The 17,872-nt window shown below is 37.0% G+C and overlaps 1 protein-coding gene across 1 annotated transcript in view; it reads right to left on the bottom strand.

Annotated features, from left to right (window-relative positions):
- Positions 1 to 17,872, bottom strand: part of ABCC4 (ATP binding cassette subfamily C member 4) — a 141,311-nt gene that overhangs the window by 62,933 nt on the left and 60,506 nt on the right. Inside the window, exon 20 of the mRNA XM_036388838.2 lies at positions 984 to 1,063. Within this exon, the coding sequence (XP_036244731.1) occupies positions 984 to 1,063 (80 nt within the window). The remainder of the gene's footprint in view (positions 1 to 983; positions 1,064 to 17,872) is intronic.

The raw sequence follows: 17,872 nt of genomic DNA, 5'->3' as shown, positions 1-17,872 counted from the left end.
TACTTTATCTTAGTAGGTGTTTCTACTCCTCAGAATAATTTTTTTTCCTATTTTCAAGAGTTCAACAAGAACAATATGATTAAACTGTTCAACCTGAAATGTCTTTGGTTAATTTTTAAATAAATCAAAACAGGGTTTATATCCTGAATAAGTTATCTTTAAGAGACAAAGCAAAGCTAGCAATAGCACCTTAAGAAACATTCCTGACCTCAGCATGACAGGTGTGATCCACTAAGTGGATCCAGATAATCCACTAAGTCTTTTTTTATCTAGCCTCCACAATTCTGTGTATTCTGTGATTCATGTTATTTTCATACAGTACGATCGCTCTTTTTCAGATTTATCCTCCTGCAATTTTTTACGAGAAAGATTAATAGCAACTGCAACAGAAAAAATTACCTTGATGTCATGTATAATCCTTTATCATTTCATCATTATCAAAATCTCAGTGCTTTGTCCATCTTTCTTTTCTGCAGCAACTTATTTCACTTGTTCCTATTAAGGCTATTATATTCACCCTATTACTACTAATCTTTTCTTTGTAAATAGCCACACCTATTTTAATCCGAAATGGTGTGGTAAGCATTTGATTCTTTGTGGAAGTAGACATGTAATTAGGTTAATCTGTGCTATCTTTTCATGTGAGCTGATTGTTTCTTTACTATGGACATATTTCTTATAACAGCAATAAGCTTGCCAGATTGCTTGGAGGCAAATCAGGAGCAATTTACCAAGCATGTAGCTGCTATGAGCTGAAATCTTGACATAATAGCAAGCTGTGTATAGCCACTCCTACCTAGCAGTTATTACTCATGTTAGCTTTTTACTGACACGTTAAATTTCAACCGCACCTTTCTTTCACAAACAAGTACTTTTCTTCGACTCAGCTACATCTGTGACAAATAGCTGATCTTCAGCAAAGCATACAGGAATCTAAATGCAGAATGCAGTGCAGAAGTCTCTGACAGCAGCAACTGAATTACCTGCACAAAGTCCAAGAAGGTCAATGGAAGCAAGTCATCCAAGTGGCCAATATCTTTGGAGAAACGATTTAAGATTCTTCCTATAGAAACAGGGTTGAGAAGAAAAACAAAAGGGAAGTAAATATAATTCCTGAAAAGATCCATGTTTTACCACTTCAAAAACAATTAAAAGGAAACAGCTGGACTTCAAAAATAAAAAGACAATTTTGGAAACCCCCATGAAGGGAGTCTTCAAAAACCACTGCAATATATTTTGAAGAAGAAGAATTTTTTTACAAATGCCTTCTACCCAAATATAAAATCTTCACTTAAACAGATAGAAAAAAAAATTAAATGGGCTTTGAAGATAATATTTCAACAGAATTTAACAGGTGAAACACACATGCTTTATTTGCTTAACACAGACAGGTAAAGGTTTACAGGTCAGACAACTTAATGCAAGTTTCATCAAGCAACAGCTGGAATCTGCTTCTATCCTTGACTGAAACTCACTAGTGCATGCATGTCTCAGATAGATCATAGCTGATCTAACTGATCTTTTTTAGCATTTCTGTTCTCACCCCTCAGCATTATACATGGATTCAAATTGCAGGCGTTTCTAAAATAAAATCTGAGATAGATTTGCACTCATGCAGCCTTACATTTATACTTATTGAAAACCTTGACAATACTGATCTTTATTAAAGCTAATAAAACGATTTTTAATCTGCTGTCAGTGAAGCATTTACATTTCTCTATTTTCCCAAGTTCTACTTGACTGAAAAAAGTCAGTTATATCAAGACTTCTTTCATAATTAAAGTCACAGAGCTGCCACCCATAAGTGGATTAGTATCTTTCTCTATTAATCAGTATCTCTACTCACCAGGAAAGAAACGAAACCAGGGGTGGGAATCTGGCTATTTCTAAGGTGTGTGATGCCCATACATGCATTCACATTGCTTTGTTATCTGCATATATCTTGATTCAATTATACTTTTAACTGGTACAAACATATTCACTGCACTGGCAACAAAAGACTTTTTTTTTCTCCTTTCAAAGGAGCTCATTAAACTGAAAGCAAGTTTAAAGTTTCCACACAGTGCCCTGGCGACGTAATTTAAAGATAAGAGATACTGAAGGAACTTCTGTAGCAACCATCATGCTAGTTCTCTGCTCACAGCTCTTTTTCATTCATTTCTTTTTTAAGGGAATTTCTGTTCCACACCAAACAATACAGAAAACATCCTCTCCTCAGGTCTGGGACATGACTCTGAAGAGACACTGGTGGCAAAGAGCTTGTTCTGCAGTACTTCTCTACCCAAGGCAGTTACTTCAGGCAGCCAACAGCTGAATTCATCCTGTTTTTAGGCTTTGCACACAGAGAGGAAGGGTGTACAGCAGCACAAGACTCAGAAAAATCTCTTTCATCTTTTTCTACTAGGAATAGCATGTGGGGATGTTCCCTTTTATTTGTATCAGGGTAGATACATCAGAAGAAAATCCAAGGCAACTAAAAAAAAAACAACTTTCTTTTTGCCATGATTTTCTTTCATGGAGACTGGTCATGGAAGAGTGATCAAGCACATGCTGCATGCACACTGTCACTAAGGCTTCTTAATATCCTTAAATATCACATTCTAGGTTATTTTCAAATGAACCAAGTCTTCACTGGCAAAAGAAAATCATTTGAAGAGGTTAAATGCTTCCTGTTGATAGAGGCTTCCTTAGCTGCATGTCCATGAAGGGCAGATAAGGAAAACTAGGTGGAATAACAGATTGGGCTCAGGGTATTAGAAATCTGTTCACAGCTTTGTCACTTGGCTTCTGAGTGACTTCACTTTATTTTACAGAGCAAGGAGCACAGCAAGGAGAGGTGACAGTGCTAAGCCCCTCCATGAAAAGCTGTGAGACCCACCAATGAGGAGCTGCACACAAGGGCAAAGGATTATTCCCATAGTGAGCAAACCCCACCTTAATTCAGCCTAAGAATCACCTTTTTGCCTTTAAACCCCAAGTAAGTTTTACTTGTAGTGGTTTCAGACTTATATAAGAAGCTATTGCACAAAGGCCACCCCAGGTGTCACTGCCAGGAGGCAGCAGGGTCACTCAGGCTGGCTCCTCTCCATGGTCACAGCAAGGTCAGCCCCTTGCTGGCACCTCCAGCCATGGAGCAATGCCTGCACATTTAGAGTGACTGTGGCTCTCCTCCTCTTCCTGTGAAGTTCTCTGAGCAACGTGGTCATGACAGAAAACTCAGCTCAGCCAGGCTGTCCCCAGCAATCCCTGGTTTCACTGTCCCTTCCATGTTACCACCAACCACTCCAGTTCCCAGAGGTAATCACGCTGCTAATTGCCAAAACTGCATTTTTTTGCATCTGCCTTATGGAATTGTTAAGTATAACAATGTTTCTACAGCCTCTGTTTTGACAGTTCTGTGAGCTGCCACTAGGAAAGTGGAAATTAATCTGATGTTATCAATAAAACATGAAAACATCTTTTAATCTGCCTAATCCTCTTTAAAATGTAAATACAGCAATTCTGTAAAATGACACTGACTAAAATTTGAGTGAGCAAAAGAAATGGTATATGAAAAAGACAAACCTTGAAACTGGAACCTTTCACAGTCCCCCTAATACAACAATTAAACAGTGGCAACATGAATCAGTTGCTTCTCAAATAAACATTAAAGTGAATCTCTGACAGCAGAGCTTCACTGTTTTTGAATTCTCTAATTACTGAAAAATTAGTCTATTTAGTGTCTGCCTATAGAAATTCTGGAAAATGACACATGAAGTCATTAAGGACCAGGAAAATATTTTGCTTATTGCTAAGAGGTCAGTATCTCCCTCCTGTACTGTTTATCTGGTGACCATTAATGCTTTTCTACAGCTAAAGGCAAGTGACAAACCCACAAGCCTTAGCTTTATTTTTGTCACTGCTGTTTTTCAATTCTACCACCTCAGAGACAGAAGAAGAGAAAATACAAGTCTGGAGATGCACTTCAGATCCTGTTCACACGGATGTAACTGAACTTGCATTTTATACAGCATGTCCTACACAGAAGGAAGGTACAGTAACTCACTAGAGCAAGTTCCTTCACCATGTGGCAGGGACAGCAATGCACCTTCAAGCAGAAGTGTTATGCTTTGGAATTATCCACAAGATGCCCCACAGCCATTACAGTATTGCATTCAAAGCAATTGCTTCATTTATAAGGACGTCTACTAGTACAAGAGGTCTATTTCACAAGGAATGAAGAAACAACTATTCCCACTTACTGGAAGCACAGTAAATCAGTGACTTGCTTATGCATAATTAAGCATGCTAGAGAAAACATTCCAGATTTAAAAGTTAAAGTACCTATTTGGAGTCAGGACTCAAAATGCTTACAGTTATGACTACAGATTCTTCCAGAATGTGCAAACTTAACTTTTGAGAATGCTTCTTCAGACTATGGAAACTGTTGCACCTGCTATTCAAGAAGGGCAGAAGCTGCACAACTTACCTGCCCCCACACCCCAGAAATTATGTTTTCTCTCCAAAACTTCTAAATTCTTCTCTCCTAAACTTACAGACTATCAACATAAACTTGACACCACATTTCATATTTCCAAAAACCCCAAACTCCTTAAGTAAGCATCTCTGAGATATACATGCCAAGAAACAATTCTTAGATCAGTCTAGTATATCCAATTCACAAAAAATTTAAGCTCCTTTAATACCTACATCCTTTACTTATCCCAGTGAGGGACTACAAAAGCAAAAAGAAAATACTACATCTAAAACTTCTAAGTCAAATTTCACCAAACCACAAAGAAAAAAAGTCTTTAAAGAAATCAAGGCTTAAGTATGCCAATGTTACAACAGCATCCAAACTGGTGAATAGTATCTGCTACTTCAATCACTCAGGCTTCGATGCAGTGTGTAGTGTGAGTAGCAAGCTGCAAAACGGGACGTGCTCTCTTCAGCAGTCTTATGTTTGTTTTTACATCAAATAACTTAATCAGAACACACACTGTTGTTAGATTTCTTCCGAAGTAATTAAATAACTATTCAATGCCAATTAATCACTGTTAAATAAGGGTCTGTCACCAAAGTGCTATGTACACATTTCAGACTATTTAATGGTCAAATACTTGGCAGTATCAAAGTTAAACAATGATTCATTAAACCTCCTCCCGTACACAATAGTTAGGCTAAACTTGAAGTGAAAGAATCAAAACTCTTTTGTACTCTGTGAAAAAGACATCAAACCTCAGTATGTGATATTCTTTTCTTCCTTGCTCTGTAAACTGCTTTAATTGCACGAATCGGAATGTGTTCAGGTGCTACAAACCCACTTTTGCTTCTGCAGGTGCCTACTGATACTTTGGAATAGATGTTCAAACCTATCACACAAATAATGAAAATACTTGACTGTGCCACACCTTTTAAAAATGTTTATACATACTTTATCATGAAAGAAATATAATCCAAACTGAATCAACACTCAAGATGTAAACACCAGAAAAGGATTTTTTTTTAAACAAGAAACTAGGATCCTCCACTGGAATAGCCAAATGCCATCTACAGTATTCAATGTTGTGCAACCTGAATTCCAACGACCCTAAGAGCAAGAGTACATTATTTCTAAATGTATTTGGCACTTCTAGTGTACTTTGTTGGCCAGGGCATTCACTGAAATACCTCTGTGTAATACAATAGAGTAGGCACATTGATTTTCTATACCTTGCAATGAGTTTACAAAACCTTTATACCCACTTGCTTCATCACACATTGCAGAAATACTTTGTCACTACTTCTCTACTTCACTGACTCGCCTCTTTGGAAAAGAAGAAGGGTTTAAGAAAAGGGCCCTCTACACACAGAAAGATTTTGCCACTTGTGTGTGTGTGTGTGTGCACGGGTGCGCAGTCTTGGAATGTTTCTCCCCTCAGAGATCAGGCTAATCCTCAGTGCAGGCAATTTTAATTGCATCACACTTTTTATTTCAATATGTAAATGTTATTAATAAATACTGCTTTGCATAGTAACCTCAACTCCTCCATTGCAATTGGCCTAAATATCCCTATCCATTCACCAGGGGGGAAAAAATATTCAAAATCTCTTAAGCTACTCTGAAGCCAGAACACCCTCACTACCCAGCTTCCATGGAGAAAAAGTTATATTCTCTTCCTCTCCTTGCTGTAAACTCACAGGAACCTGTCTAAAGCCAACCTGTAGTGCTAAGAATAGATTCAAGAAGCTACTTAGTTCATTTATGTGTAACTAAACCCAAACAACCCCAGCTAGGATTGCACACTTGCTTGAAGGTATGTCACACCAAGGAGATGCTTGCAAAGGAGATAACCTTTGGATGGATCCATGTCAGACGAACCCAATGCATATTCTGTGCAGCCACTGACTTTGCTGAGTGAGCAGAAGCCCCTTGTGTCCCCCACACCCCTGACACCAGGGTGGCTGGGTGCCACCACTGCAACAGCCATGGCACAGTGTGGGCTTCCTGACCCCAAAGAAAGGAATCGTGCACTCCAGCAATCCCAATTACAGCTTGGAACACCAAAGCCCTTTTAAATGGACACCTGGTAGCAAAATAATGCTCTCAAGTGTATGTGTGGCAATAAAGGCACACTCAAAAAGTACAAATATAAGAAACAGCTGTACAGAACTGGGTACATGTGAACACCCGTCCACTGAACTGCACTGAACACGCTTCCCATTCTGTCTGTGGTACAAACTGGCAGCTCCCCACAGATCTTGCTGTTAAGCTGTGGCATTCAGCAACTGATAAGCCTTTACCCATGCTCAGTTCACACACACAAACACACACACACCCTGAAAAAAAAAAGTACTGCAACTACAAGCAGCCTGCCGTTTCATCAAAGCAATGACAAAGTGGATTGTCCGTATCAAATGTTGGCAGGAAGCAGACATTACATCAACCTTGTAAAATACAACTATGAAATCAACAAAATAATTAAAGATGGATTACCGACTTTGAAAGGAATTGTAAGTTTGTGAAATATTTCTTCAGAAAGAAATCTGGAAATGCATCTCCTGCATAACTGTCAATTACTGATCTACCCTGGCTTTTCTTCCATATTTCTACAAAGAAACGTCAAAAGGTCTGTTATCTTTTTTTAATATATGTTTAGCACCACATGTCCACACAAACTGCCATATACAGCATTGCTGTCTTCCCCACAGGCATCCTATAAATATAAATAAGAAATTCTACCCCATTTTTTTTTCTTTAGCAGTCTGAAACTGATAGGAATATTATCACTTTCTTAGACATTTGCAAATAGGCACAGTGGTGCTGGGCCAAAATATGCTGAGACCATAATATCCATTTATCTAAACTGCCAGCATGTAATGAATTCAGGTGGGAAGCCTTCTATCCAAATTAATTTACTACTTGAAAAGGACTTTTTACACAAATGCTGTCAAACAAGAAAACAGTTAGGAAATGAGAAGAAAACGCAAACACTGTGTTTGATCTTATTTTTAAGTGTAGGATTTAAAGGAAGAAGAATAACTATGATAAAGATAAGAATGGAAAACAGGCTTCTTTGGAAATGAATTTTTATTTTTACTGCTGATGGAGACATCTACATTACCTGGTATGAATACACTGATCCTAACTGTACAGTTGTTTCTGGAGCTTCCTAGTCCATACATACCACTGATTGGAATTACCCTGCTGCGGCAAACCAAAATAGGTCAAGGCTCTATGCAATTTTTTTCTCTCTTTGGTAATTTATGTGGTGCAGTTGATTTGTCCTTTTTCCTGGGTGTACTCAGAAGAGCATGTGTATTAATATCTGTTATCACCAGCCAAAGCCTCCTCACATAAGATACAATGCAGAAATTACATCTAAAGTCTCCACTAAAAACAGAAGCACACAAAGGAAAAACCTTGACTGTGTGGAGGAAGTGTAACTTTCCTTCGTTCTGAAATTGCTTTCTTGGCAAATCTCAAAATACCTTCTGCATCCTAAATGCCTTTCTGATTGTATCTCATTACCCATTAACTAAGTTGGTTACAATTCCAGATGTAACAGCATTTATAAAAGAGAATTTAACTTTGGTGCTGTATTATACTTGCTAACAAAGTGATCCCGTTTAAAAAAGTGTGCTAGAGCTAGAGAAAATTGTTATTCATCAGCAATTTTCTAATTCTTGATCCCTGTAATCATACTCTGTAATTGATTGTGAAAGGAAGGTTCAAAATCATCTAAAAGTACACACTTCTGGCAATATATAAAAGTCTTATGCTAGAATCTGAGTACAAAACTACATCTCTGCTTCATAATAAGAATGACAATGGAAGCAGACACCTGCAACCCCCCAGTCCCTGGAGCAATACCAAACTTCTAATAAGTAATCCTGTGATGAAGATTGCCAGAACAAAGTTCTAACCATTCTAGAAGTTAAGCTCTCGATATCCTCTCTGTTTCATATTAAACTCATCCACTGAAGCTATTTTAAGTTATCCTCAGTTTAATGAAAAAATTTCAACATTTAAACATACTGAAACAAAAAACCTCACAACCTAAAATGACACCACCGAATCTAATGAACTGCCAAAATGCAGCAGAAGTTAATTTCTGCTGTATGCTTTAACATAAGCACCATGACTTTAAAGTCCCATTTTTAAGGGCCACAGTCCAACTGAACAAAAAACAAACCACAAGAAAACCAACCAACCAAACAATCCAAAAAAAGGAACTATTTGCAACTTATTAATTGGCATTTAAAAAGATGTCAAGTTATATACTACTGAGTAAGTTCTCCATTGATTTTTCTCCATCTTCTTTTTCATATATTAAGTTACCTACTTCAACTTCTCACTTTTGTAGGTAATGTTTTGTGTTTCTGTTACACAGATGCAAAGCAATCTGTGTAACAGAAACACAAAACATTACCTACAAAATGTAGTCTTATAATGACTTTCTACTGGCACAATTATGAATTTGATTCTTGGCTAAAATATTTAACCACAAATGCACCCACTTATAAAAGAGCACTTGTGTAGCCTACAAATCCAATTTGGCCTGAAAATATGTCCCCAGTGCTGTTTTGCTGGAAAAGGGACTGAGAAAATTTAAACAGAATACTACAAACAGGATGGACTGAAGTATCTGAAGAGTATTTTGTTACTGGAATACTTACATGAGAGGAGGTTACATTCTTTCCTTTCCTCCTCAGTACATTCAAACACCCAAAGGACCTTTTGCTATTAGAGCTATTTTTGTATTTTGGAGCTATATATATAAATATACATACATCAGTGCAACAAATAAAATAAAAATGGAAATATATGTCACCTTCCTGGTAATATTTTTCCAACAAAAAAAAGGAGTTTTCCTATGTTATTTATACTATTAAGACATGATTCAGAATAGGCTTTAAATAATGCATTTCAGAAAATATGGAGGTGGATCTCACACAGCTCTTGCAAATCTGCTCATATTTGTTGCTTTTCCCATTTTATCTCCTAAAGATAATTTGTATAATAAGAACCTTAATTTCCAGTGTTCCAATGTTTTTCCCTTCCCCCTCTCTTTTTTTAATTGGTGTTAAAGCTAGAGGGGCTCAATCATCAATCCAGTCTAAAATAAGAATGGAGAAATAAGACATTACTAGATATAAAGCATTTGGAACCTGAAATTTTAGTTGAAACTGCTATATGGTTATCACTGCTATATGGTTATCATTCCAAAAACAAATAATATGCCATTTTTTACCAATCTTATATATTCAGATCCCCATTCATCTTCTTCCTTTTTCTGGAACCACGAAAGAAAATTCCATAGGACTGTTTCTTCTGTTTAGTAGTCTATAGGGACTGAATTCTGCAGAGGCTGTCTTGGGACAGCCAAGACTTCTGGCCTCTACCTAGCCCACCCATTCTGAGGATAAAGCCTCTGGACAGGCCAAACAGCAGAGGCATTTCATATCTCCATCTGACTGTAAACTGTTCTCTTTTGCTTGGCATGTTCCTTCAGCTTGATCATTCATTTTTCTTTAGCTTCAGTTCATTTTTCTTTCTCTCTTCTTCTGGAATATGTGAATGTTTGGAGGGATTCTCTCTAAAGGTCATTCATTATATACCCACATAATGATTCCTGAAACACATTTTCCTTTATAACTATTCCTACTATTAAAAAAAAGCCACTGGGAATAAAAAAAAAAAACAAATATTAAAAAAAACACATGGCTTTGGCTATCCAGAATGCTCAATGGGTGACACTAGAAAATTTTCAGTGGATTTTTTCCTGCCTCACATGGAAGGTCATTACTACAGAACTCAAGAGATATTCTGGTATAGCTGTCAGAAAGCTCACTTAGTCTGCTGTGCAAATAATCAAAGCATTCCCTTGTAATATTTGCTCTGTGTTAAAGAAGACGCACCCCACCCCCTCATGCCCCATGAAAATAAATATTTTGCTTCAATTTGAGACTTCACCTACTCTTCTGTTTTGTGGCTGGCACCAAATGCCACTTGTAAATCTTGCCTGAGAAACAAACAAAAATCTTTTGTCTCAGAAAAACTGAAGGCAATCACAACCCAAGAGGTTTATTCCAGAAGTGATGTCCAAGAGAATATACATATAGTCTGACAATACATTTCCTTGGGCCATTGGCTTCTGGGGAAAAAAATATCACTATAAAGTAAATTTCTTTACAGACTAAACTATTATTAACTTAAATGAAATCAATGAGAATGAGGGAAAAAATGAGAAAAAACCCAAATATGACCTCTGCTCTACGGTATATCTTATTCATTACATTAAAAGAAAGACATTTTAATAATTATATTGTTAAATGATAAGCATTTTGAAAAGCTATACTGCACTGCCTTTGACTCTACTGTACTCCTCTACTGGGCAACTATTAGAAAGCTTCATCTCAGAGACAAAAAAGAAAAATATACTAGAAATAAGCAGCTACAAATGGGAAATAGCTGCTGACCACACTAAAACATTAGTTGTGCATATATCAAAACCAAAGAACCTTTAATGTTTATGTATAAATATACCTTAAATATTACATACTTATTACACATTACATATGTGTTGCTTAAAGAAAAAATCCTATAATTTCCTATTTTCATGGCTTGTAAATAAGAAACTTAAAATTTCTTAACTCTAAGAAATTCAGAATGATAAATATGTTAACAGCAACATTTTTTCACTTCTCTGTGAACACAGAAAAAAATTCACACACATCAAGGAGGAAAAAAATTACTTGACTGAACCATCATTCAAGCAGAAGTGAATAAAATTTACAAACCCTTTTGGTTTTGTTAAGATCAGAGACACTGTGAAGCTCTGATTTACAGCTGTCCAGCAGTACGAATTCCTAAGTAAATAAACAGGCTAAAACAGAGGAGTGCTGCTCACAACAAGGGACTCCTGAGATCTTTGCCATTTGTTGTCTGCATGTCAGAAACAGCCAGAAGAGGATTAATGGACCTGAGGCAGGAGGCAGAGCCTCACTGGGATGCAGGCTGGACCATCACGTAGCCAGCAGCGTGTCCTGCCCTGAAGAGTTTTTTGTGCCAGTTAAGAGAAATCAGCAAAATTGACTGCAGAAGGAAGAAGGAGCTAGGGGAAGATGGAGCAGTAAGCTGGAACAGAAAGTTGCAGGACAAGATTGTGTTTTAAAGTAGAGGAACACAAAGGGGTCATGGAATTAATGAGTTTTCCCCACCCATATGTTTAACTGCTGTCAGTGTACTGTGGTTACAACGCCACTGGTGCATCTTAAGAGATGATTTTAAGATGAAAATGTGCCAGCTTGTAGATGAACTTTAGTGCACAGTGAGCAGGAAGTTACAAAGATGTAAGCATGAAAGAGAAACAAGCAGAATTATGAGGGAGGGAATTAAAAACACTGGAATGTGCCAACAGCTCCATTTACCAGGTGCAGAAATAGTAAATGCATGGGGGAAGGCTAATGTGCAAACCAAGTCATACTCCTCTTAACAATTCCTGTTAGACTCCTTCACAATATATTGGGGCTGTAAGATTAAGAAAAGATCTCCCTCCATCTGGCCCTGGGGAGCAGCTGCAAGACAGAATTGTCAAGACAAGCTGGCAGTCCCAGTCACAGACCTCACCAAACCTGGGGTGTTTGGATATTGAGAGAGTTTTGTCTACACACTGACTTGAATTTTTGCCCTGTTTGCATGTGTCTTCTGCTTCACCCTCAGCTTCATACACTGAATACCCACTCCCTATTTCCTCTTCTCTCTCTTCCTTCAGCATTGGTTCTTCCATCCTCCTTCACCATGGCATGGCACAAGCTCTAGGTACAAATGTCACCCCACACACAACCAAGGCACAAAGCCCAACACAGCAAGACACAGGCTAGAAAGTGTGGAAGAGTTGGGGACACAGCAACTGAGAACAAAAGGTGAACACAAGGTGATTGCAACACTTAAAACCAGAAAAGTGCCTGAACTGTTGTTTTGGAAATGCAGAGTGACAAAAACAGTCAGATACAGGAATAACCCATAAGCCATAAAGCCAACAGAAAGGGTGTTTTACACTGAAAAAGAGGGGAAATACAGCAAGGGAGAAATCAGGTTCTGAAGTAGTTCCCAAACTAGAACTGTGGAAGTCAAAAAGCCAGTGTCACCTGAAGGAAGATGGCAAAGTGCATCCAGGACATACTGCACAACCATAGGCACTGCACACATACAGACTATTCGCAAGCTTATACTCTGACAGACGAGAGAAGACTTATATCTATTGAAAGAGATGTCTTTAGAAAACAATTCAGAGGATTTCAGTTCTTGCTTTAAACTGCTCTTAAAGGAGCATATTTCACTCTGCTAACTAGAGAACTGCAGGGGAAACAGATGGTTGAGTCTCATTAGTCTTTAGAGTATACTCTGATTAGTTTGCTTAATTTCATTCACACAGGGTCTTACGACTTCACAAGGCCAATTAAGATTTCAGGTAAAGGAATTATCAGTAAGAGTTTTCTTTCTTTCTTCAAAATATGTCTGTCATTGGATTTTAACAGTTCTCTTACTTACACATTGATTTTGTTTTCCTGACATCCATTTTCACCACAGTTTGGTTTTTGTCATTCTTTTAAACCAGCAGCTTTTCTGCTGAAAATACATTAGACACATTAAGATGAAACAAGTTCCAGGATTTTAACAAACAGGACAACTAGAGGAGCCATGTAAAGACTATGACAAAAATACCTATCACTCAAGTATAGGTACATAATACATAAACCACTATTAAATCCTCTCATGGACCTGAAGCACAAGTTCTATTTTGTAATATGCATTAAAATTTTTGCAAATAATAACCGATCATAATCTGACCCCAGACATTTTGGGAAAGGTTCTTTCAAAACAACAGCTTTGCCATTATTCTGCATTGAAAAAGACATCAAATTTCAGATAAGGCATGAATAAAATGGAAAAATACACATATAATAATGAAAGCAAATGACAGAAAAATATCTTGTGTTTTTGTTTCCTTCTTTGCAAAACAGCATGAGCACAGAACTTGATTCGGGATCAATTTGTGGATACATCATTAAAACATAGGAAACAAAACTATACCTTCAAGCAAAAAAACCACAAAAGCCAAATTGTGTTAATAAACCAACCACCTGTATTAAAATTACAGAGTATTATTAGTAACAACTTAGCATGGTAGTTTATTTAATTAGAATATTTGGAGAACTAATGTTGGCTCTGATAGTTTTCAAAATGTAGCTTAACTTTAGAAGGCATATGAAAAGCATTCAATAAACCTTTCATCACATGTATATACATGAACGGTATATACAACACCCCTTAATTTTCTGAATGTCTGTTTTGTCCTTGCCTGACTCTAGAGAAGAACTCCTCAAATAACAGTTCACATATGAATACAATATGAAACTAATATGAACATTCAATTCCTGAACTTTTTAGGGTCAACTATACAGTGGTCATGCCCTCAGGAAGGGGTCACAAACAAGTTTAAGTCTTTGGATGAATCTAAAACCTCTTAGGACCTTCTGGACAATTGGGGGTTTGTTTCTTTGTTTCTTCTGGTTTTCTGACAATGGAAATTGAAAATGCCTCTTGACATCAAGGTTTTGTAACCTTTTATAATCTGGTGTTTTTCTGGAAAACTGTCATATTACAGGTATACAAAATGCTAAAATGCTGGGCTTATGAAACAAAAGTCTTTAGCACAGCACATGATCTATTCTGCCTTCCAGAAAGTTCCTTTCTTCAACAGGTACCACACCCACACCCTCAGAAGTTTGTCCACAATAGACCACTTGGCATGATTAGGACCTAAATTAAGTCAAGACATCACAAGTTACTTGAACTAGAAATACAAATAAATTTGAAAAATAATCCAAGGTATGCTGTGAAACAGTATCTCTCAAGTGTTACCATTTGCATGGGTTACATTCTTTACTCCTCAGTGCATTCAAACACCCAAAGGACCATTATGCTGAAAAAAGAGATCCTAGAAGAACTGAAAAGTTTTGACATCACACAATTTAAACTAGCTGTGAATCCCCCTTGAGGAGGTATGAATCATCTCTGAGGTTTAAATTAGATTATCAACCAAGTGAAGCAGCACAGTAAATCTACAATAAAAGATGAATGCCTACAGGAAAATAATTTTTGCCCCTAGTGGCAGATGCTTGAACTTTAAAGGATCTGAGACTAAGCTCTTTGTCTAAGCCTCCCTGACAGAAAACAACTGAAATAATGTTTTTCGTTGGTCCAACTTTGCTCCACATGCCACATGAAAACAGTATCTAAACCCTGTAAATGAAAGTATATTGTCACTTCTAAACCAATTGAGGATCAAACAATTTAGAGAAACCAAGACTTATTTTGCTGACAATTAAGCTCTATCACCAAGACTCGAGATTCAATGAAATTTGACAATTGTGAAGAAAAAGGCTTTTGTCTGACTAAGTCTGAAGCATTTGGAAGAATCAACAGAAAATCAGAAGACCAAATTAGATCGAAAAGCCTTTGAGGATAAAATTCACTAATTAAAGTAACTGCCTTTGTTGCTCTGGTTCCTCTCTGAATTGCTTTGGTATCACAGCAGAAAGGCATACAGCAAGAGGAAAAACTGGTCTAAGGAGCAAATGTTAGGGTTAGGGTTCACACTTCCTCTTACACCAACAGTATTCTCCATCCATCCTGCTGCTCAAGTTCCACTACGAAGAACCACAGCCCCTTTAAAGATGAAAGTTAAAGTATAAATCTCTGCTTTGCACCAAATCTGAGAGGTATGAAAGGTCTTTAAAGCCCTCTTCTTCCATGCTGAAAGTTTTTATCCATCACCTTTACTTTGTAGTAATTCAGATATAACCCAAAGCTACCAAAGTGCTGCAGGTCACTAGCTGGAAGAGTATTTTTGCACCTCCTTCTCAGGGAGTCAAAGAATGAATGTAACCTTCTGTTTTTCCAAGACCCATAAAATCAAAGAAACACAGAATGGGGCCTGAGTTGGAAGGGACCTTAAAGACCACCTATTTCAAACCCCCCTTCAGTGGGCAGTGACACCTTCCACAAGACCAGGCTGCTCAGAGCCCCATCCAATGTGGCTTGAACACTTCCAAGGATAAGGCATGGACAGGCTTGTCCAGACAACCTGCGCCAGTGCCTCACTACTCTCACAGCAAAGAATTCTTTCATAATATCTAATATAAATATACTGTCTTTCAGTTGTACTAACTTGTTCTCCTTCTGCCCATTTAATTGAACAATAAGTAAAATTTCTATTCAAAACACTTCTATGCCCTTTTAAAAATTATTAACAAGTACTCAACAAGCATTTTAACATCCTGCATCTCATAAGAAGCACAACAACAACAGAGGAAGAGCAGGAAGGTATTAACAAATTAAGCAGTGCTCACAGCACTACATTTTAAGCTAAAACCACCTCATATCATTTCAGAAACCTGGGATTTTGCATTTCACTAAACATTTGTATCTCTATTAAAAGTACATAATAATATTGCTTTAGTACATGGCTAAGAAGGGACAAAAATTAATTAAATCCTATTTTTCCACAGGAATGTTTCTATTTTTTCAAGCAAACAAACACTTCTGGAAAGCGTCAGATTGGACATTTCCACTCTTGAACACTCAGCAGGTGAACAAAATCATCTGTATAAGCCCTCATAATCTTAGAGAAACACTTATTTTTGAACAATCACTTCTAAACACTGTCCTTAAGCCTTCGGTAGTAGCTGAGCAACACTGGTTATTAAACTGAGGTGCAGCAGAGTTTATTTTTTCTTATCTGAATTAAAAAAAAATATTTTGGGATTGTTTTTTCCATTTTTTCTCTTGGGGATTTTTGGGGGTTTAAATATAAGCAGCATTCAGTGAATGGCTTTGAATTCAGTATTAAATCATACTTGTAGCTTAATTATAAAAGAAGATCATTGTCACTGTGTATTTGGAATATTAGAACTTGTCAGCTTTATAAAAACCTCAAGGCACTTTTTTCTCTCAAGTTTGGCTTTATTTTGAAAGCACGCCTTAGATAAGATTTCTTAATATTAGAATAAGTCTAGAATAACTAGTTTTCTGTCAAAAATACTGATGAAAAAAATTCTCTCTATATTGTTAGTTTAATGGAAAAAAAGATGACCCTTCTAAAGCTAAAACCATCTATATTTCACAGATCTGAGGCTTTAAATTTGCAGAGGTTTCTGCAGATATCTTTTGTCTCAAAGGACCATCAAACTTGTTTTTTTTTCTCCAATGGTAAGGGAGTATTAGCTGACTGAAGGTAAGAACTACCAACTCTTCCTTAAACCATTTCAACATTTTTTAGTCAGGGAATACCAGAAATATTCTGGAAAGCTAACAGTAATTGTTTACTTTTGGCTGGTTGTTCAGAGAGGAGAGAGGAGAACTGTTCTTCTAGGATCTGGGAATTAAGGAATGAAGGGAGAAAGGAAAGAAGTATTGTACCAAATTCAAGGAAAGCATATGGGCCTTTACATAAACATATGTTCTTTTAAAAAATTGTTAAAAATAGGGTAAATTTCTAAGTGGAACTTTCCAAATCCTAGATACCCATCCTTAAGCACAGGGACTTAACTCTCTAAGTTAAGACAGACACATCTCTTCTCTAATAATAAGCATTACAGATTCCAAAAAAATAAATAAAATAAAATAAAATAAGTGCTCTAGAAGAAGAGAGAAACAAAATAATGTAAAGTTTACAGCTTTAAATATTCACATTGAAAAGGAGAGAGTGGGGAAAAACCCCACAATGAGCAAATGCCCCTGGCATCCAATCACTTACTGTCCTCCTGGCATGTCCTAGAAAGGATGGGGCAGGGACAGCATTCCTGTATGAGAAGTTAATTATGACATCTTAAGAACAGATGTAGGAAGTTTGCCTAAAATATAAACTAAACTCTTTATTTTGGGTTGTGAACATTCGAACTCATGAACATGAAATTATTCTGAGAAATGAATACACACAGGGACAAAGAAGCATGTATTCCCACTGAAGGGAAGCTTACCACAGAGAGTGTTTTTTCCTGCCTACACACGAATTAGCAATATTCTGCATTGCATCATTTACATATTAAACAGACAGCAACTTCATTGAGAAAAAAGAGGTTTACCACACACACACAGAAATCTCATCACATCTGATAAAAAGAACTGAGGAAGAGTTAGATCATCTCTCTTCCATCTATTATTCCTTGTAATTGCTAGTAAGGATGTCCAAGTTCCAAATCTTCACGTTCTCAGATTTCCAAACACCTTCAGATTATTCTGCACTCTCTGACTCAATATTAAATCAAGCTACTGAAGACTTATGCTTGAAAGAGAGCAGGAAAAGTAGCATTCCTGGACAAAACAGAGGGTGAATTCAGTACA

The sequence above is a fragment of the Molothrus ater genome, chromosome 2, assembly GCF_012460135.2.
Source record: "Molothrus ater isolate BHLD 08-10-18 breed brown headed cowbird chromosome 2, BPBGC_Mater_1.1, whole genome shotgun sequence".
Lineage (NCBI taxonomy): Eukaryota > Metazoa > Chordata > Aves > Passeriformes > Icteridae > Molothrus > Molothrus ater.
Note: the sequence above shows the minus strand (reverse complement) of the source record. Positions and strands in the feature narration are given on the sequence as shown.